This window comes from Cavia porcellus, unplaced genomic scaffold, assembly GCF_034190915.1.
Source record: "Cavia porcellus strain 051 isolate PalLab524CR breed Dunkin Hartley unplaced genomic scaffold, mCavPor4.1 scaffold_8, whole genome shotgun sequence".
In the NCBI taxonomy this organism is placed as follows: domain Eukaryota; kingdom Metazoa; phylum Chordata; class Mammalia; order Rodentia; family Caviidae; genus Cavia; species Cavia porcellus.
This window is the reverse complement of record NW_026947491.1, coordinates 3841391-3862559: the sequence shown is the minus strand read 5'-3', so window position 1 is coordinate 3862559 and position 21169 is coordinate 3841391. Positions and strand designations below refer to the sequence as shown.

At 42.6% G+C, this 21169-nt stretch overlaps 1 protein-coding gene across 5 annotated transcripts in view; it reads left to right on the top strand.

The window, feature by feature from the left end:
- Positions 1-21169, top strand: part of Adam10 (ADAM metallopeptidase domain 10) — a 120295-nt gene that overhangs the window by 86521 nt on the left and 12605 nt on the right. For all 5 annotated transcript variants that reach the window (XM_063254092.1, XM_063254090.1, XM_063254091.1 and 2 more), the window contains 6 exons: positions 5212-5375; positions 10514-10697; positions 12871-13021; positions 13765-13948; positions 14655-14763; positions 15213-15433. In XM_063254092.1, coding sequence (XP_063110162.1) covers positions 5212-5375; positions 10514-10697; positions 12871-13021; positions 13765-13948; positions 14655-14763; positions 15213-15433 — 1013 coding nt within the window. The remainder of the gene's footprint in view (positions 1-5211; positions 5376-10513; positions 10698-12870; positions 13022-13764; positions 13949-14654; positions 14764-15212; positions 15434-21169) is intronic.

Sequence of the window (21169 nt, the reverse complement as noted above, 5' to 3'; positions counted from 1 at the left end):
ACCTTGTCTTCCAGTAGAATTAGTGTTTCTGTTTTAATATTTAGATCTTTGATCCATTTTGATTTTAGTTTAGTGCATGGTGATAAACATAGGTTTAGTTTTGTGGCATGTGTAAAGCCAATTTTCCAACACCATTTATTAAAGAGGCTATCCTTCTTCCAGTGAACATGTTTAGCCCCTTTGTCAAATATAAAGTGGTTGAGTGTCTTTGTAGTTGTGTTTGCATCTTCGAATCTGTTCCATTGATGCCCAGGTCTATTTCTTTGCCTGTACCATGCTGATTTTATCACTGTGTCTTTGTAGTATAATTTCAAGTCAGGAACTGAGATGCCTCCTACCTTGCCTTTGTTGCTCAGAATTGCCTTTGCTATTCTAGATTTCTTCTGTTTCCAGATGAATTTTAGGAATGTTTTCTCTAGATCTGTTAATGGTATTTTGATTGGGATTACATTAACTCTGTGTAACAGTTTTGGGCATATGGCCATTTTCCCAGTGTTGGCTCTTCCTAACGAAGGGCATAGAATAACCTTCCATTTTTGATTATCTTCAATCTCCTTTTTTAGAGTAGTATAATTTTCAGGATATAGGTCTTTTACATTCTTGGTTAGGCTGATTCCTAGGTATTTCATTTTTTTAGATGTTATTGTAAAAGGTGATATTTCCATAATTTCTCTGTCAGCTTTTTGTTTGTGTACAGGAATGCTATTGATTTTTTTGAGTGTTGATTTTGTATCCAGCTACACTGCTGAATTTATATTAACTCTAGTAGTCTTTTAATAGAGTTTTTGGGGTCCTCTATGTAGAGTATCATGTCATCTGCAAATGGTGATAATATACATTTTAATTCTTTTTACATCCGATTTTCTTCCCCACATACCCTCTAGTCTTAGTTTTACTAGGCTTACTTTAAGTTCCTGAGGAATACTGTTTTCTATTTGTATTTCTTGCCCTTTTTTTGTTTTAAAGCCAGCAGTGAATATCCTTATTGCAACTTCCAAAGCTGCTTCTGTTTGTCTTCCTTATTGTGTGGTCAGCCCAGTTCATGGTGTTATTAAGATGCAAATTTATGTCATGGGTTGCATGTCACAGCACATAGCTTTTAATACTGTCCTGTAGTTTTAACTTGCTTTGAACTTGCTGGTGATCCTTCTGCCTCAGTCTCCCAAATGCTGGGATTATAGGCACAAGCCACTATGCCAAGCTTACATTTTATAGTTGTTATAATGTGATGTCTTCCTCCCCCTCAGATAGTTGGATGATTTAATGGCAAAGCTTATGGTCTTTTCTCCCTGCTCCTCAGGAAGTGCTATAAAAAAGCTAGGCTTCCTTTGCTTTTTCTTCGTGTAGGTCCTAGAAATGCTGCAGTTCCCAAGGCTCCCAGGGGTGCTTCTGTGGTGTGGTCCTGTATCCCCGCTGCAGAGGTACCCGTTGGAGAGCGGATGTGTGAGCCTTGGAGCTCAGAGAGGGGGGCCTAGCCCTTTGACAGGCGAATCTAGTACACACCGAAGGCCCAGCACCACCAGGCTTGGAGGTGTTTTGTTTTGTTGTCTTTTTGAGACAGGGTCTCTCTGTGCAGTTCAGGCTGGCCTTGAGCTTACTGTGTAGCCCAGACTGGTCTCAAACTCACAACAATCCTCCTGCCTCAGCCTCCTGAGTGCTGGGATTACAGGTGTGAGCCACCATGCCCTGCCTCAGGTTTGGAGTTTTATCTCTAAAACTTGCTCACAAAATGCTTGCGGGGTAAGGCGGTGTGACCTCAGGCACAATACTTCCACAAGCTGGTGTTTCCACATGCAGATTGTTGTTCACCAAGTGTGCCCTGGCCTGCAGCCACCTGGCCAGATGTGTCATCTTCTTGCAGATACCTAGTACTTCAGAGACAGGCTTTTCAGGCTGGGTATGTAGCTCAGCGGCACAGCGCCTGCCTTGCAAGTACAAGGTCATGAGTTCGATTTCTGGTACCAAAAAAAAAAAGCCTCCCTTTTCTTCGTTCCCCTCTCTTCCCCTTCTTTCCCATTCCCTTCCCCAAAAATTGAGCAGATGGTACTAGAGTTCCCCATACCCTGCCTGCTGAGTACTGTTGGGTCCTGTGGGATACTCCCCCATTGGAATCTGGAGTTTCTCTTCTGATTGGCTAAGGCCGTGGGTGTTGGGGATGTTTACTGTCTAATTGTTTGTGGTGTTTGAGCCACAGTTTGTGATGCTGTCATTTTTCTAAGGTGGCGCAGGCAGAGTTCGGGGTGAGGCACGTTTTCTCTGCCTTGGTCGTTCGTTCTCTGTGGGGTGAAGCAGGGTCCTTCCCGGGCACCTCATCCTCAGAGGTGCTTTGAGCAGCCAGGAGGAAAAGTGTGACATCTTTCGTCATCGACTGCCTCCCTTGCCCGCTTTGCTCTGCTCATGTTTCTCTGGTGTTCTAATCTCTCCTCCTTACCTCAGGCGTCAGATGCCATGTGCCTTTACTCTCTCCAGTGAACCCCTGACTCCAGTTCTTAACCTTTTTTATTCTGAGGGCCTCTGGGGAGGGGAGAGCAGGGACAGAGGCTCTGTGCTCCTCAGCCCAGCTTGTGCCCCCCTCGAAGTGAAGCTGGTAGTGTTCTCCTTCCCTGCAGGTGGTCCTTCCTCTCCCTGGCTGAATCAGTTTTCTATTCAGCATGCATTTTCTGTGATTGACTTTACAAGGCATGCTATAGAGATGACCCCTCACCCCCACCCCCTATTGCTGCAGTACCCATATGAGGTATAGGTATTAGTGTCTTTGTTCTGTAGATGAGGAAACTGGAGTTTGGAAACTTTGTGAGCAGCCTAGGGTTGCAGAGCTAAAGGAGGAACAGCACCTGAGTTCTTTGGACTCCAGATTCAGTGCATTTGGTAGTCATTGTGTCTCTGCTGTAGCACCTCACCGTCTCTTTGTGAGACGGTTCCAACAAGAAGTTGAGGTGTGTCCTGCTTCCCAAGAGAGGCTGTGTGACGGGTACTGCTGGGGTCCGTCTCCTTGTTTATGAGAGAAGAGTCACGCATGGTGTAGACTGAGCTCTGTCCCTGTCACTTGGGATGAAGCTGTGGCACCTGGGAGAAACAGGAAGTGGCCCACGTGTCTGCCAGCATGTGGCTGGACACTGAAAGTGAGGCGTATTTGCACAGTGGAGCAGTGCTCTGCTGGGATGGATCAATGTGAATCCTTTGTAGGGAAATGGATGTGCCTCAAAAACCATAATGTCGAGTGAAATAATCTGAATATGGCGTGGTTTCTTTTATATGAGAAGCACAAAATAAAAGATAATGCGAAGTAGGAAGATTTCTCTGCAGGTGGGCAGAGAAATATCGATGGAGGGAGAAGAGCGAGAGGGAGGGGAGGGGAAATAAAAGCAGTTAGGGTGTCCTGTACACCTGCCAGTGCCTCATGGTGCCCGTCACCATTGTGCGCTACAAACTCATAGGTACTAGTGAATACCAGAACAACACAGTAGGTCAAGAGCTGGGAGCCTGGGTTTGTTTTGTTTGGTTCTGGTTCTGTTTCTGGTGTTTTGAGACTAAGTGTTGCTGTGTAGCCTTGAACTTTTTATGTAGCTGAGGGTGGCCTCTGACTCAGTGATCCTCCTGCCTCAGCCTCCCAAGTGCTGGGATTACAGGTGGGTACCACCATGCCTGGCTTGAGACTGGGTTCTTATCTGTTCTAGTTCTATAAATTGATGTAAATTATTTTGCTTCAGCTTGCTTAATGTGCATTACAATTTCTTTTGTTCATTTCTGTCTATGAGTCTTGCAGTGCTTGCTAATAGTCTGGTTCTTTTTAGATAATTCTGCATACCTGACTGGTTCAGTTTGTAATCTGTTACTGTTTCTTAATGTTTCATTTTTAGTTGGCCAAATTAATCCTGGTTCATCCTTATTCTTTGGTGTAACTTGGCCTAATTTAATTTAATTCTGGGAATACTTGTTACTCAGAAATACAGTGGGAGAAATATACTATGTTCTTGTCATGTAAATGATTGCAGAACATTTACTCTGTGAGCTGTGGGCCACCAACCTGTCTGAACTCTGAAAAATGCGAGTTAAACCATTTGCATAGAAGTTTCTTGTCTTTGAGTCTCTTAAGTATTCTCTGTTCGTTCTTTTATTATTTTTCTTCTTCTGTTCATTGTCACCTGGTGACAGAGTCCAGGGTCTCTTGTGCCCATTCAGGCAGGAGCACTGTGTGTCCCCAGCCTGTTTGTTCTGAGTGTTGTCTGCTGTGTGCTGCTTTTTAGTCACTGAGTGGTGTTCTTCTGTGATGAGAAAGCCTTCTGCAGGGCCAGCAGAGTGTGGGCCGCAGTCCTAGCACTCAGTGGGGCCGGCTGATCAGAGGCTGGAGAGAATGAGACAGTGGCTCCTTCACCAAGTGAGTTCTTGAAGTTGGACAACCCCATCACTCGCTTCCTTCGCTGGCCCCTGCACCCCGCTTTGAGAGGCCGCTTCTCTGGCTTGCTGGGGTTGTTCAGCCCTGGCTTGGCTATCTCAGTGTTTTCAGTTTGGCCTGATGACTGATTGCTTTTAATGTGAATTAAAAACATTTCCTTCTTATTTTTATTCACAGCTTGTAGTTTGCAGGGTGACTCTGGATAGCAAAATGTTAGACTATAAAGCAGTGAGCTGGGTTGTAATTTAGCATATATGGTATCACTAATTGTATTCCTGGCACACCAGAACTAGCTACAATATTCTTAAAAAATTAAATGATAATTTAAAAGTTAGATGTAGTATTTTATCTTTTCCTATATGGGTTACTCCACAATATGGTATTTTTCTATAATAAATATTAAACTTTAATATAAGCAGTAATCATTAAGATAAAAAGTTATTTAAGAAGGTAAACAAATTTCAAAGACTATATTTCAGAAAAATATAGTTAAACTTTTATATGATCATCCTTTAAATTAGCTGGATCTTTAAAATACTGAAAATGTTATTAGAGTTTTAAAAATTGGCCCATTTGCTTTAAAAAACTGATAAAGATTGGCTCTAAAGATAGAGTCTTCTGTGCTTAATTCGTATTTGACAGTATTATATGGGATGAATTTGTATATGACAAATATTCAAATGCTCAATTCAATTACAATTAACATTTGTATTTTAGGTTGAAAATACAAAATGTTTTAATTTAGCTCCTTAATATTAGCTCTTTGGGGAGTGGAATGAAGTAGATAATTAAGCTTTTTCTTGTTCTGAATTTAGGAAGCTCTGGAGGAATCTGTGAAAAAAGTAAGCTCTATTCTGATGGTAAGAAGAAGTCCTTGAACACTGGAATTATTACTGTGCAGAATTACGGGTCTCATGTACCTCCCAAAGTCTCTCACATAACCTTTGCTCATGAAGTTGGACATAACTTTGGATCTCCAGTAAGTATTGCCTAACTTCTAGATTTTTAAAATGTTACTAGCCTTTCATTCTGAACGATTTTTTGTTTACAGTGAAAGCAAATACATATAACAATGTTTGGTGTTTATGTGGCAGAACACAGTAATATACCCAATTATACTGAAGGGGAAGAAGATAGAGTATTTGTAATTCAAATAAGAAATGTAAGCATAGCAGTGTCAAAACTTCATGAACGGAAGGGGCTTCGACTGGTTTACATGGACAAAATTGTATCTGTAATTCTTTTTTTTTTTATTGGTACCGGGGATCGAACTCACGACTGCCTGCTTGCAAGGAAGGTGCTTATGCCACTGAGCTAAATCCCCAGCCCCTTGTGTATAACTCTTGTTCCTAGGAGAACGTCTAGTTCGTGGTGCTTCAGACATGCTCCAGGGAGAGGCCTTTTTCTTGTCTGAAGTACACTGAGACTCTTTAGCAAGTTGCTTTTTCCTTTGTTTTTTTGTTAAAGCAGTATTAAGATTTACTGGGGTTTGTCTTTTTCTGCTGTGGAAGGAATCTACTTCATTGGGGAACAGGAATCGGCAAATCGGTACAGATGGGGAGGGAGCAGCTCTGGAAGCGGCTAGGCTGGGTTCCCAGAGCAGACTCAGCAGGCAGAGGGGCGGAAGCAGGAAAACAGAGAATTTAAAGAGGTAGAGGAGTTGCAGCCTGGATGAATTGGGGGCAGAGAGAATGTGGTCCTTTCTTGGGAAGGGTGTTGCAGATTGGCAGGCCTGCTGTGCTTGAGTTCCCTACTGTGTAGTCCTTAAGGGCTGTACCTGGCACCTCACCTCGCACCTTGACTGGACAAGAGCCCCTCTGTAAACCACCTGCTGGTAAACACTTTCAGGCTGTGGGGTATTGTTTGGTTTCTGTAGTGTTTTGCCATCCTCTGCTGTGGAAGACCATTCTGAGCTCAGGCCATGTGGTCCCAGCATCTGGCCACCCTGTGCCTCAGCATCAGCTGTGATCAGGGTTTTGCCATATCCACTTAAGATATTGTTTTCTTTTCTTGCTAAGTTGTTTAAAGCAGAATAACCTGTGCTTATATATTTTAATATACACTTTTGAAAAAGATATTTTATTATGGCCATAATGTGATTATGTTTAACCAAATTAACAGTGTTCTTTGATATCGTCTAATACCTTGATCCATTATATTGACTCTTAAGTGACTTAAAGGTCAGTAGTACACAGAAAAAGGAAATACTGAAAGATACTTTTGCGATTCTGGTAGAGCTGCAGGTTTTTTTTTTTTTTTTTTTTTTTGGTTTTCTCAAGACAAAATTTTGCTGTGTAACCCAGGCTGGCCTTGAACACCCAGTGGACCTGCTGCCTCAGCCTCCCAAGTTGGTGGGGTTACAGGCATGTGCCCAGCTAGAACTTCTTAAAGAAACATGCTTGGGAAGACCTCACTTGGAAGGTGTATGTCAACTCATTTTATGAGTTTACAAGGTTAGCTTAACACTTGTAAATATTATATTATTGAAAGATAATTTGTAGGGCCTGAGAGTGCAGCTTCGTGGTAAGCACACACTTAGCATGCACAAGGCCCCTACAATCCTGAGGGTTCAGTCCCTAGCAACAAAATGCATACATCTATGTAGAAATAAGTAGTATACTTGTGCTTAAATGTCTACAAATATAGGTCTTGGATTTCTTCAGGTTGGTGGAACGTCCCATTTCAGTAAGTTATCTTTAGCTTTCTAAGTCCCACTCTGCAATCAAGAGCTTATTATCAAAATAATACTTGAGCTGAGTTGTGGGGTCGAATGCCTGTAATCCCAGCATTTGGGGTGGCTAAGGCAGGGGGTTTGCAGATGTGAGGCTAGCCTGGGCTTCATAGAGGCTTTGAGTCAGCAAGACTGTCTCGGAAAAGAAATGCCCCCCAAAATCCCTAGATTTTTGAGATAAGCAGAGAACGGCTGCTGTTGGCCAGTATGCATTTTCAGGCACAGAGAAGGCCGCTTTCCCTGTTAGATCCCTTGGCTCCAGGCCTTGCTGGGGAAGATGTGCACCACACTTCTCCTTCGCCAGCTAGTGCAGAACCCCTCACATGTCAATCATGTGAGGCCCTTAAAACACAAACTCTATCTGGGGGTCTTCTGTATTTCTGCTGCATCCCAGATAGTGCTGCTGCAGATTCGAGGACCAGCTGTGGTGCAGAGAATCCAAACCCCAGTCACTGGCGCTGCTTGTTCGCATGCCAGGTGGCTGACTTAGTACCTTAGTGTGCTGTATTACATTCTGGTTATTGCTTAATAGATAGTGTGGTCCTCCTTTGCCTACTTTGCTGTTTCCTTCTCACACCACATAGCTAATGACACGTGCATGCTAGTTTTTTGTAATGTTGTACATTCTATTATATGAGTATAGTAGCTGCTTGTCAGATGTTTATTAATCTGTAGTAAGATCAGCTGGAACTGCATAAACTCCTGAACCTGGCTCTCTTGACACTTGTACTGAAGTCTTTTGTCTCCCTGCTGTGTGTCTGTTCCTGTCTCCCTGAGTGTTCACATTGCTTACATTACATTTTTTGCCCTGTCTCATATAGTCATTGTATGCTTACTATAAACTGCTTTAGAAGCTCTGTTATGGGAAATGATAATAAAAAGTGAGACAACTTTCTGTGTTTCAGTATGAAAATTGTAATCTACACCCACCCTTGCCAGATTCATCTTTGTATAAATACAGTTCTAATTATGCCACTTCTTTTTAAATTGTGTTTCCACTCCCAGCTGATAGTGCTGACATGATTTCTTGATCATATAGTGTAGAGTTTGCCTTGAGTCAAGCCCGGGTCTGCTCCCTGTGTTTCCTCTTCCCTTCCATTGCCAGGCCCTTCAGCACAGTCCTCCACCAGGAAGTCAGTTCCTTCCCTCCTCCACCTTTGAAATCTTGGTCCCTGCTGTTGACTCAGTGACTCTACCACCGGATATCCAGCTAAGAGAAGGAAATGGAGGATTTACAAAGACAGGGCATGGCGACGCACTTGTAATCCCAGCTCTCTGGAGGCTGAGGCTGGAGTTTGAGATCAATTTGAGCTACAAAGTGAGCTCAAGGCCAGCCTGAACTGCATAGTGAGACTCTGTCTCAAAAAAGATACATACACACACACACACAAGTTCAATTGCACTTCTCTTTTTTCATAGCAAAAATTTCAAACAGCCAAAGTGGACCCACAATTGGAAAACACCACACAATATTCATTATAAAAGGCTTGCAGTGCTTTACACTTGAAGCTGAAACACGAATACACCTGTATGCACAGCAGAGTTCAGATCTTACACTGGTGTATGATACAGCCACATACAAGTTACTTGGGAAATGGACAGATGTGAGTGATGTCAGTACTGCTTGTTAGCGATAGTAACAGTTGTTGCAGGTCATTGATTATAACTGACTTTTCTTGTCCATTTTTTGATTTTTAAATTTTTATGAGTGTTTTTTAATAGATTTTTTTGGTCAAAATTTATAGTTTCTTTGTAAAACTTTACTCTCGATTTGAACTACAGTGGTTTTGCTTCATCTGAATGTTTTTATGTATTTAGTGCCTCCGAGTAGCTTTGGACACAATGCATTGATTTTAAAGGTGGCCAGGTATTCTGAGGCCATCAAGGGTTGTGCGGTACTGGGGTTTTCTCTCCTAAAATTTGAGTGTTGAAAATAGTGCTAGTGCCATACTTTAATTAGCTGCCATACTACATTTCACAGAATGAAGACATAAAGGGAGATAATACTGGAGGATGGTAAATCTGATTCTAGGTTCAGGGGAAAAGCAAGAAGTATCAGGAAGAATAAAGATGATGGCACAGGCCACAATTTTAATACAGGTCGTTACCTCCTAATGGGGAGTGGAAAAAAGAAAGTGACTAAGTGGACTCCCTGGGCCACTCTGCTTCTCTGTAGAGAGTGTTGTTGGATATTGAAAACAAGTGTTTTGGGCCAGGGATTTAGCTCACTGGCACAAGTGCTTGCTTGGCAAGCGCAAGGTCGTGAGTTTGATCCCCGGTACCAAAAATAGAAAAAAAAAAGAGGAAAAGAGAAAAAGAAAACAAGATTTTAGAACCCAATGATTTGTGAGCCCTGCTTGTTTAAATGCGTATTTCCAGGGGGGCAAGGGCTGCTAGAGTCTGGTGGCAGTCTGTTGCTGGACCTGTATGCAGTTGATCTTTTTTTAGTTTTTTTTTGAGACAGGGTTTGATTATGCATATGAGTGTTTTTACTTTGGCAAAATTCAGGGAGCTATACTTTGATGCTGTGATACTTAAATCTATCAAAACCAAAAGCATTCAGCATGTACACTCACTGCTATATAAAACTTGTCTCCTGTGTTCTGAAAAACAATAATTAGGAGACAGGATCTCGCTATGTAATGCAGGCTGGCCTTGAACTCATAGTGACCCTCCTGCCTCAGCCTCCCAAGTACTGGGATTACAGATGCATGCAACTATGTCCAGCTTGGAGTTTTCTTAATTTCATTTAAAAATAGATCATTGTGTGTTTTTTGTTTATTTATTTTTTTGGTGTCAGGAATCAAACTCGGGACCTTGCGCTTGCCTCGCAGGTACTGTGCCACTGAACTACATCCCCAGTCCCAGAGCACTGTGCTTGTGCCTGCAGTGTACACATTTATTTTCCTTTGGTACTAGTTCCTGAGCACACGTGGATTCCTACTCTGTACACAGACCTGTGCTAGGCTCCTTTGTTCACTTTCCCTTGCCCCACTTGTTTCCTCTGAACTAGTCAGAACATGGCAGCTGAGCTTGGAATCTGAAGAATACGTAGTTTTGAAGTTTTTTACTATTTTTATTGTTTACTATTTTTACTAGTTTTAAAGGTAAATATTTGATGGACTTAATGACAGTTTTCCCTCAGTTCTAGTCCCTGCTCACAAAGCTGTAAGTTGTTGTGACCAGACCGAGATTACCCTCCTTGTCTAAGACAGTGGCCTCTAACAAAGAAAACGGTTTTCCTGCCCATAGTCTAAGGCGGTTGTGATACCTTTCTGATGGGATCCGAGGCCTCCTTTGTTCTTTTGATGAGAAACTATTTAATCAGACGACCTGAAAACCTTCTTGGATCTCCTGTTTATGTAACTCCTTATTCTGCTTGACAGCATGATTCTGGAACAGAGTGCACCCCAGGAGAATCTAAGAATTTAGGACAGAAAGAAAATGGCAATTACATCATGTATGCAAGAGCTACATCTGGGGACAAACTGAACAACAACAAGTTCTCACTGTGTAGTATCAGAAACATAAGTCAAGTTCTGGAGAAGAAGAGAAACAACTGTTTTGTTGGTATGTAAGTTTTCCCAGCCTTTTATTTTGAACCCTTTCAGACATTCAAAAAACTTAACGCATTCCACAGTGTGTACCCATGTGCCCGACATCTGTATTTTACAATTGTTAACACCTTGCTGTGTTTCCGTTATCACATACCTGTTAATCTGTGCATTCCTCAACCTATCTTTTTTGTTACATTTTAAAGTTGTAGGCCAGTGCCTGCCTGGTGAGCACAAGGTTGTGAGTTCATTTTCTGGCACCATTAAATAAATAGAGTTGCAGGCATTGCCATGGGTTATAATATTGTCTTTCTGTCTCCTTGTGGTACTGGGAATTGAATTTAGGGCCTTTCTGAACTACAGCCTCAGCACATTTTAGTCCTTATTTTAAGATGTCACTTCAAAAGTGTTACTTACAGGGCTGGGGATTTAGCCCAGTGACATAAATGCCTGCCGGGCAAGCTTGAGGTCATGAGTTTAATCCCCATACCAAAAAAAAAAAAAATGTTACTTATAAGCATGAGATCTCGAGCTCAATGCCTGCTACCAAAAAAATAAAATTTTAAAAAATATGAGACAAAAATGTTACTTAACTGAATCACACAGTAAATAACCTTTTGGGTGGTTTTTCTTCACTTGCATATTTTCCTAGAGGTTCATCTAAGTAGTTTATTACTCTTTTGTGTTGCTGAGTAGTGTTAAAGTGTGTGTATGTGGCAGGTTAACCGTTCTTCTGTGAAAGGACCTCAGGCTGTCTCCCATGTTTGGATATGAGAGTCAAGCAGCTATGAGCATTCGCATACAGGTTTTTTTCTGTGTGAATGTGGGTTTTTATTCCTTTGGGGCAGATGCCACCAAGTCACTTAGCAGACTAGTAACTCTTTTGGGCCATATTGCCAAATGATTTCCAGGTGGCTGTACTATTTTATGTTGTCATGAGCAGTGCATAAGCTAGTGTCTGCATTGTTAGCATCCATGTGTTTTCACTGTCATTCTTTTTTTTTTTTTTTTTTTTTTTTTTTTGTGGTACCCAGGATCGAACTCACGACCTCGCACTTGCCAGGCAGGCGCTTACGCTGATGAGCTACATCCCCAGCTACTCGCTGTCATTTTGATAGGAGTACACTGAAGTATTTTTGAGACAGTGTCTTGTTGTGTAACCCAGGCTGGCCTCAAACTTGTGATTCTCCTGCCGTAGCCGCCCAGATGCTGGCCCTGCAGACACGTGCCCTGACGCCCAGCGTGCTTTTCATGTCTCAGCCTGGATTTCTCTGATGACTGACAGTGTTAAACATCTTTCTGTGCTTATTTACTGTCTATGACTTCCTTGGTGGAATGTCGTTATGTAGGGTGGGCCATTTCTATCTAGTGGGATGTTTTTATAGACTGAGTTTGGAAATTTCTGTATGTAGTCTAGATACTGGTCATTCTTCAGATACTAGTTTGCAGATATTCTCTCCCACGGTCTCATGTATTTTTTCACTGTTTTTACAGACTCTAGCCTTTACTTTTAAAGGCTATTTTCTTTAATAGCAGTTGATTGAAATTACATTGATATTTTCATATTTACTGTTTTTTTTTTTTGTTTGTTTGTTTGTTTGGTTTTTTTTTTGGTACTGGGGATTGAACTCATGACTTCGTGCTTACCAGGCAAGCACTTGAGCCACTGAGCTAAATCCCCAGCCCCACATTTTACATTTGTGGTTATTTGCTTCCCTTTTTTTTTGAGACCAGGTCTCACTATATTGCTTAGGCTGGCCTTAGACTCACTATGTGGCCCAGGATGGCCTCAGACTCATGGCAGTCCTCCTGGGTCAGCCTCCCAAATCGGGGAATTACAGGTGTGCACCACCACGCCCAGATCTATGGTTTCAGTAAAGAAGTACTCTGTAGATTATGGATTCTTCATTTGTTGATGGAGTTTCCATAGTAAACCTGCTGACTGAAGTAGACCTTTAAAAATAACCACACAGCTGAGCATGGTGGCACATCCTGTGATCCCAGCACTGCAGCCTGTCAAACAAAACTCATGCTGCTTTGTAGGGATTCCAGGAGATGAAGAAGTGCATTGGCCCCTCCTTACGTAATAGAAAATAATGTATCTGTTGGAAGTCTTGCATTTAAATAGGACCTTGTCTGTATATTTATGCTGTTGGCAGGAGCTGGATGATTCTTTGTGCTTTCTGCAGAGTCTGGCCAGCCCATCTGTGGCAACGGGATGGTAGAGCAGGGCGAAGAGTGCGACTGCGGCTACAGTGACCAGTGCAAGGATGAGTGCTGCTTTGACGCCAACCAGCCAGCAGGTCGGAAGTGCAAACTGAAGCCTGGGAAGCAGTGCAGGTGCTCGGGGCTCGGGAGCGGGAGGTGCACACAGGTCAGAGCTTTGTCAAAGCTATTAGTCGTCTGTTATTTTACGCGTTTTCCCCACATGACCTGGAGTACCCTGTTGTTGGCTGTTTGAACTGCCCGTGATTGGTGCGGTGGGCGTGACAAGGTCCTAGAAAGGCTGCTCTGTAGAATGCATGTAATTTATTCTCAATGTGAAAAATGCGATTATCTTCTAGGGTTTTAGATTCTAAACTTTCACTGATTACAGGGTGCGTGCACTTTGTGATTTAGCTTTATATAGTTACTTGTCAGATTATATCAGTAGTGATGAATTATAAGCAGAAGAATATAGAATGACAATATTTACAATTGGCTGGCCCATGTAGTCTAGTTCGATTTTAGCATAAAAATGAGAGAAAAACTGATAAATTGACTAATGCGTAATATAATTGTGAATAAACACTGGTAAGTTGCTAAACATGATATCCGTCTTCCCTTATAGCCTGCCACAGAGGGCAGCTAGAGAAAGAAGGCTGACTTGAGTACACACTCACTGTAAACACCACATGCTTACCACGTTCCTGTCCTCACTAGAGTGTTTCTGGACAGTAGCATCTTTTTAACCACAGTTATAGTTGTGTACCAGTAACATGCGTATGATTTAAAAGATGAGATTTGTGATTTAAGACTTAAGACCATCTCAGTGTTTAGCAAACACCTGGCTATTCTGTGGAGTCACTGAATGTTTCTTCCAGTCCGAGTCAAGGTCCCTGCTGCACGGCGCAGTGCACATTCAAGTCAAAGTTGGAGAAGTGCCGAGATGACTCCGACTGTGCGCGCGAGGGGGTCTGTAACGGCATCACGGCGCTGTGCCCGGCATCTGACCCCAAGCCCAACTTCACAGATTGTAACCGGCACACGCAAGTGTGCATTAATGGGGTGAGTGCTTAGGTCTGCGTGCCTCAATTTTAATTGTATCGAGCCTACTTTTTCAGAATAATTGCACACACTTAAAGCTACGTGGAGGGGCTAATCCTGGTGGCTGTGGCAGTGACAGCCAGCTGTTTCCCACAAAGCCAGGCCTATTGAGTGGCATGAGCGGCTAGGGGGCTCTGTTTGCTGCGGCCTTGCCTTGCATCTTCTCAGGCTTGAGTGTTTGCTGCTCCCTGAGGAATGGAGCAGGGCAGCTAGATGTGCCACTTTATCTATGAGGCTTTTAAATTTTACAAATTAATATTTCTGTTGCCTAAATAAAAGAACTCTTCTAATCATTTTCTCTGAATATGAGATCTTGAAAGCTTTCATGGCTATCACTTCCGTCCACATGAAGCAAATTCCATTTTTCTCTGCTCACAGAGGAGCCATAATAACCAACACGAAGTTCTGCGTTTGTTCAAGTGTAGGTTTTCTTGTTGCCACTGCCTTTTTAAAAATGTGTTTGTATGATCGAGTTCCAGTTCATCTGTGTGTTTTGCCTTGCTTTGCGGTGCTTATGCCAGGCAAGTGCTCCACCTCTGAGCCATACTCCCGGCTCTGGGTTTGTTGCATTGTTTCTGCTTAGTTATTTTGACACTGAGGGCGTGTACCTCCCTGTGAATGCCAGGGCTGGCTGCATGGGGTCGGAATAACCTGTCTTTTGTTCCAGCAATGTGCAGGCTCCATCTGTGAGAAGTACGACTTGGAGGAGTGTACCTGTGCCAGTTCTGATGGCAAAGATGACAAGGAGCTCTGCCATGTCTGCTGCATGAAGAAAAGTAAGGCTTTGCTGATGCAGCAGCGTAAACTCGTTCACAAACCACCATTTTCTCCCAAGTTGTAAGCATTACACTTTGACATACAGTTTGGGCCGAGAGTTTCTAGCTAAATCTGTTTTTTTTTTTTTTTTGAGAAAAGTTTAAAAATAACACAGCATTCTGTCTCCAGCAGTACGATCTCTGCGGTGTTTCAGGGTGATGCACTAGACAGAGCATTACTTCACTGAGACAGAGTTCAAAGGTTTGAAGCCTTCCCAGGCCCCCATCAGGACTCCTGTTGTTTGCTTGTGCTGTAGCAGCGAACCTGCAGTATTGAAGGTGTAGTCCTGCTGTGCTAGCGAAGAGATGCTTAACATACACCCTTAGGCAGTCTCTTCCTTCCCTCTGTCCTCCCCAGCGGTTCCTTCCTGAAACCCAGTCTCTGCTCACATGTAGTGCTTCTCTTCCAGTGGAGCCCTCTACCTGCGCCAGCACCGGCTCTGTGCAGTGGAGCAGGCACTTCAATGGCCGCACCATCACGCTGCAGCCCGGCTCTCCGTGCAATGACTTCAGGGGCTACTGTGATGTTTTCATGCGCTGCAGATTAGTGGATGCTGATGGGCCTCTAGCTAGGCTTAAAAAGGCAATTTTTAGCCCACAGCTCTATGAAAACATTGCTGAATGGATTGTGGTAAGTATAATTTTTATTTTTTAATTTAATGTTTTACAGTTTTTTTTAAAAATATGTGTTTGTAGTACATAATGATTACATTCATCTGGGGCTGGCACATATACAGATTGCATCTGAAGGATTGTAGTAAAAATAATTTATAAAAAAAAAGAAAATGGTGGACCTTGATTTTCCTGAGGCAGGGGTCAATCATATTGTAGGAAAGTCATATGTTTCCTGTTTGTACTAACATTACTTTATTGTAAGATTTCCAGTGTCCCTGGTTACTACTTCCTTCCAAAGGTGTAGATCTCAGCCTGTGTGTCACTTGTAGCTCAGTCGGGAGATGCTGGAAGTCATCAGGCTCCTCTGCTCCTTGGCTGGGCTCCTCTGTCCCGTAGAGATGACTTCCTCTTGTTCCTGTGACTAGGACATTTCTGTGGGTCTTTTTCCTCAAGTTGTTTGGGATCACAGGCGTGCACAACCATGCCCAACCTAAGCACGTATTTCTCCAAATTGTGAAAACATTGAGTTTTCATAAAAGATTACTGAGAATAACTATCTCAGCTCACTTAGTGTCCATGCACTGCATGGTTGTGTTAAAGTTTCTGCTGGAGATGACATGCTTGGGAGTGTGCCTACCTGAACTGAATGTGGTTTGCTTTGGAAACTGACTTAGAGACCCCACAGCCTCCATTTCCTAAATGTTTTTTAGTGTTTATGTGTCTGAGTGCATATGCGTGCATCTGCTTGGGAATAAGGAGACCTTGAAAGTACAGGGCGATGTGTGTGGGGGTGTTAGCCCTTTGGTGCTCCTCTAGGAACACGCTGCAGTTAAAATCTTGTAGTTGTCCCTCACACCAGATGGGTGTGGGTTTCCTTGGGAGAACAGCTTGCATGGTCTCATAGCAGGTGGCTTGGCACAGGTGTCGACGGTTTATAGGGAAATGTGCTGGAACCAGAGTTAGGTGATGCTGTTGCACATAAGCGGGAACCTGGTCTGAGTCTCCTCAGGACACAGGGTCTCCTCCTGCTGTGGCAAGCGGAGGGGTGACGCAGTGTGGTGGGAGGAGTTGGGCTCAACTGCTGCCAAAGGCTTTTCGGATCCTGTGACCTCAAGCTGTTCACCTCTCTTGGCTTTTTATTTCCCTGGTTGGGAACTCTGATTCAGTTATTTTTCTCATTTAAAATTGTTCCCTGTCTTTTTTGATTTTGATAGGTTAGAATCTGGTATATACTGTAGAGGACAATATATGCAGAAAAAGTCTCTTAAGATCTTAGAGTTACAGTCTGCTGAGTGTACGTTGTGTCAGATATTTCAATTACTATGTCATATAATCTCAGCTCTCTCTGTTGTTGAAATTGGCCTCAAGAGATCCACCTGTCACGTAGCTGGGCCTATGGGCATGGACCACTGTGTTCAGCTTGAATGCAATATCTTTTCGCTTTTATTCAGTATTTCTAATTTCAATTCATTGAGTCAAATAGAATTTTTTATTTTATCTTATTTTGTTCTGTTTTATACACAGGGACTCATTATGTTGTCCATGCTGGCCTTTGAACTCACTTTTGTAGCCCAGGCTAACCTTGAATTTGCAGCAATTCTTCTGCCTCAGCCTCCCCAGGACTGGGATTATAGGCATGCACTACCATACCAGACTCATTAGGATTTTAAAAGCTCATTTGCTCTCACTTTAAAAACGTGTAATAGAATTGATATGAGAAATATTTTATGAAACTCAGTAAGTAAAACATGAAAATTTTATTTAGTGAAGTTAATGAAATGCTTGTCTCAGTGAATTATCAACATGAAGCCTTTGCTTTTTTTTTTTTTTTTAATTTAAAGGTAGTACAGTACAACAAAACAAGACAGAACAAAGCCAATCGAGACAATGCAGTGAAATTGGTACAGAACTTCAGGGCAGGATACAGGCTTAACAATAATAGGTACCTTAGTATATCTCGTTATTGTCACAGTAGCTGTCCATTCAATCACGTATAGCAAAATCAAACCAAATACAGATATAAAACCTATCAGACAATATTTAATAGAGAAAAACAATCAGAACAAAGCAAAGCAGTGAAAACAATATTTGCCTTCAAAGAGAAGACAGAAAGGTATCCCCCATATTTGCTATATGGCATACGGTCATCCTCCCAAGACCTCTGGCCCCAGGTCAGCAAAATCAACCCAACAATACAAGCATTTAAGTATTTTATGAGCCTTAGTTGCTATCAACTCTGGCTGACCTCAGCACCATCCAGTTGCTAACGGGAAGGGGGCTACGGGATGTTGGATTCTCAGCCTGCGTGCAGCAGGTAGGCTCGGGAGAGACACTGACTTTCTCCCTGGTGCACCTGCAGCTCGCACCACCTATCAGAAAGTTCGGCTCATTGCCTTCTTGGTCATCACCCAAGTTCTGGCATGGCTCATCTCAGGAGACGCTGACTTGTTCTCAACCTGGTGCGCTCTTGGCACTGGTACTGCTTACCATGAAGGATGGCTCCTTGCTTTCTTGGTCAGGCCCCCAAGTTCCAGTATGGCTGATTCTCGGGAGATTCTGACTTTGAAATGTTTTCTTGAGTGGAGGGTTTGCTGGATTAGGACTTGCGGCGTTGGTGTGGTTTGCCTTAAGTGAACGTGGAGCAGCACCACTTTTCTGTTGTCCTTGGACTTGATGTGCTACCCTTCCACATAGCCTGTCCCCTAAAGCCTAACGTACAGGCTCTAGCCAGGTGGAGCAGTGAGATCGTATGACCGGTTGGTCTCTTTCCCTTGTGGGCAGAGCTGGCAAGGTAGCAGGGCTTATTTTGTCATGCCTCTAGCTTGTGGTCTGGCCTTCATTGTCTCAGGGCAGTGTTAGTCTAGCTGGTAGCAACACCTGTTGAGATGCTCTGGTGTGCGTGAGAAGCTCAGGGTGAGGGAGAGGGAGGTTTGACTGTCTTTGCTCTTCAGTGCTGCCTCATGGCCTTTGGTGTCCTTTGACGGAACGTTCCTTCTCCTGCAGGGTAGGCAGAACCTTCGCAGTACAGGGCTTCTTGCTGTGATCTGCTGACTGCTACTGTTGCCATGGAAATGAAGCTTTCCTTTCTGTGGAAGAGTTGTTTTGGACAACTGTGTTTAGGTCTTTTCAGTGCATACCCCTTTTGTTTGCAGAGTACCCACTGTCCCTAACTAGGTGACAGTGATAAACGTCTTTTAGGTTTTTTTCTTAAGTTTCAGCATCCACCAGTACATCTCCTGAGACCCTGGATTCTATCTAGTTTTCTTCAAATAGGAGTGGGGTGGGGGGAGAGTGCGTGAGTAATTCCTTAGGGAATGGGAGGTGTTGCTAATCCTTCCATAGGAATGGGGGTGCTGCTAATTCTTTCATGGGAATAGGGGGGGTGTCACTAATCCTTCCATGGGAATGGGGGTGTTGCTGATTCTTCCATGGGAATGGGAGTGCTGCCAATCCTTCCATGGAAATGGGGGTGTTACTAATTCTTCCATGGCAGTGAGGGTGTTGCTAATTGTTCCATGGGAATGGGGTTGTTGCTAATCCTTCCATAGGAATGGGGGTGCTGCTAATTCTTTCATGGGAATGGGGGGTGTCACTAATCCTTCCGTGGGAATGGGGGTGTTGCTGATTCTTCCATGGGAATGGGGGTGTTGCCAATCCTTCCATGGGAATGGGGGTGTTACTAATTCTTCCATGGCAGTGAGGGTGTTGCTAATGGGGACAGTGTTACTAATTCTTCCATGGGAATTAAGGGTCTTAGTAATTCTTCCCTGCATAGTAATTCTTGGGAATGGGGGACATTAATAATTCTTTCTGTTTCTTCCATAGCAGATATGTTGTCATTTTCTGCATCATTTATGTTAGGCTTGACTTTGCAGAAACATTTTTTTATCTTTTTTTAGGTTCATCATTGTGTCCCTCCTCCCTTTTGTGGATTTTAAAAAATTTGTTCACATTATCAAAAGTTTGAAGTTTTTTGTCTTCCATGTTTGAGATTTTATTGGTTGTGTTGAAAATCAGTACAGACATTGCATGTTGTACACCACTCTTCACACAGGTACCAAAAAGTCTAAAAAGCCATGTATTGTTTTTTCAGTGTTCCAGTGACTTTCCAACTTCAAATTTGGAGGCAGATTTTTAGAGCATTAAATACCAGTTGTCTTCATATGCTGATAAAGTGTTACTCACATTCCACCAATTTACAGTTTTCTATCATATATACCACTCACTCAAATTTTTTATCTTTCACAGCACATTAACAAAATTAAGCAAATTGGACTACCATGACCAAAGATGAGAGGAAGTGTACAGGATTCTGACAGGGCAACCATCAGGAAGTAGTTTTCTTTAGGAAACAAGTCCACTAAAAACAACATGAGAATAGAAGTTATTTAAAATACCCAAGACATATTAAATGCATGACTATGATTCCAAATTGCCCTTTCATGTGCTTTGTGTTGCAGGATATAAAACTAACCCTCACCTATGAAGTGTTAAGCTGGCACCCAGACAGTCAAAGCCTGCCATAATTCAGTATCCCACTGTTTTCTAGCTGTACCAAAAAATACACAGCTAGTGAATGACTTTACCTCTAAAAAATCATTTACCCTTAAAAAATGCAATGAGGTGGGATGCCCTCCTTTTTAAAAGTGTCACTAGAGCTACTAAAAACTTAACATTTACAAAATAGTTGATGGAAATATTCATCAGGATTGCACAGAAAGGTAGCAGAGATGCCTGAGAGGCCCCCGGCGTGTGGCTGATCGGACTCGGCTTCTGGCAGAGGCCTCACTCCCCTGGTTTTCCTTCCCCCATTTTCCATGAGTAAATCTTCCTCCGTTTCTTTTTTTTTTTAAATCGGTACTGGGGATCGAACTCACAACCATCTGTTTGCAAGGCAGGTGCTTATGCCGCTGAGCTAAATCCCCAGCCCCTTCCTCCATTTCTTGATGAGCTGCTTTGGTCTGTTTTCCCTTTGCTCCCCTTTCCCTTTTGCTTGTGCTTTTTTGCCTGAAGATTTATCCTTTCTCACTGCCTTTTTTGGCAGGAGCAGGTTTAGTTGACAGCCTGGACGGTGTTCTCTTGGGCTCCTCCTACACTACCCCTTGGGCCGAGCTGACATTCCTTTGTGGCATCTTGACGACTCAGGCACGCGTGCAGGCACAGGGAGCCTTGCAGAGGCTTGCCACTTGATCGTCAGGAATTTGATGGGTTTTTTAAAAATAAGAATCACTGTTTTCTGATTTTGACTTATTTTTTCTTATATTTGCTGTAACATTATGAATTTAAGTAGTAGTACCTAGTGTTCTTGAATGAAAGATTTAGAGCAGTGTCTCCTGAGTGCTTCACTAGTTAATGGATTACATATTGTCACCTTAGAAATATTTGTTCAAGTTACAAGATTAAAGCATATAAAGTGGACATTCAAACAGCGAGACTGCAAACAGTTCTGTTCAATGATCCAACAAAACTCAGTAATATCATTGCCTATCTTATACACTTAAATTTACATGCAGTTATACCATTTAGAGCACTTTCTTTTCTTCTCTTTTGTACAATGACTATTACACATTTTGGGTTTTATTGCTCCCACAGTTCTTATTGCTTTTTTTGAAAGAGAGTAAAACCAAATGTGACTTAACAGAACAAAATCGGTTAAATCAAAAGGTTGAACATAATAGATAATGTAAAAACATGATACAAGGTGATCATCAATGGTTACCATAATGCCTCCCGCTATCTCAAATAGAATTGC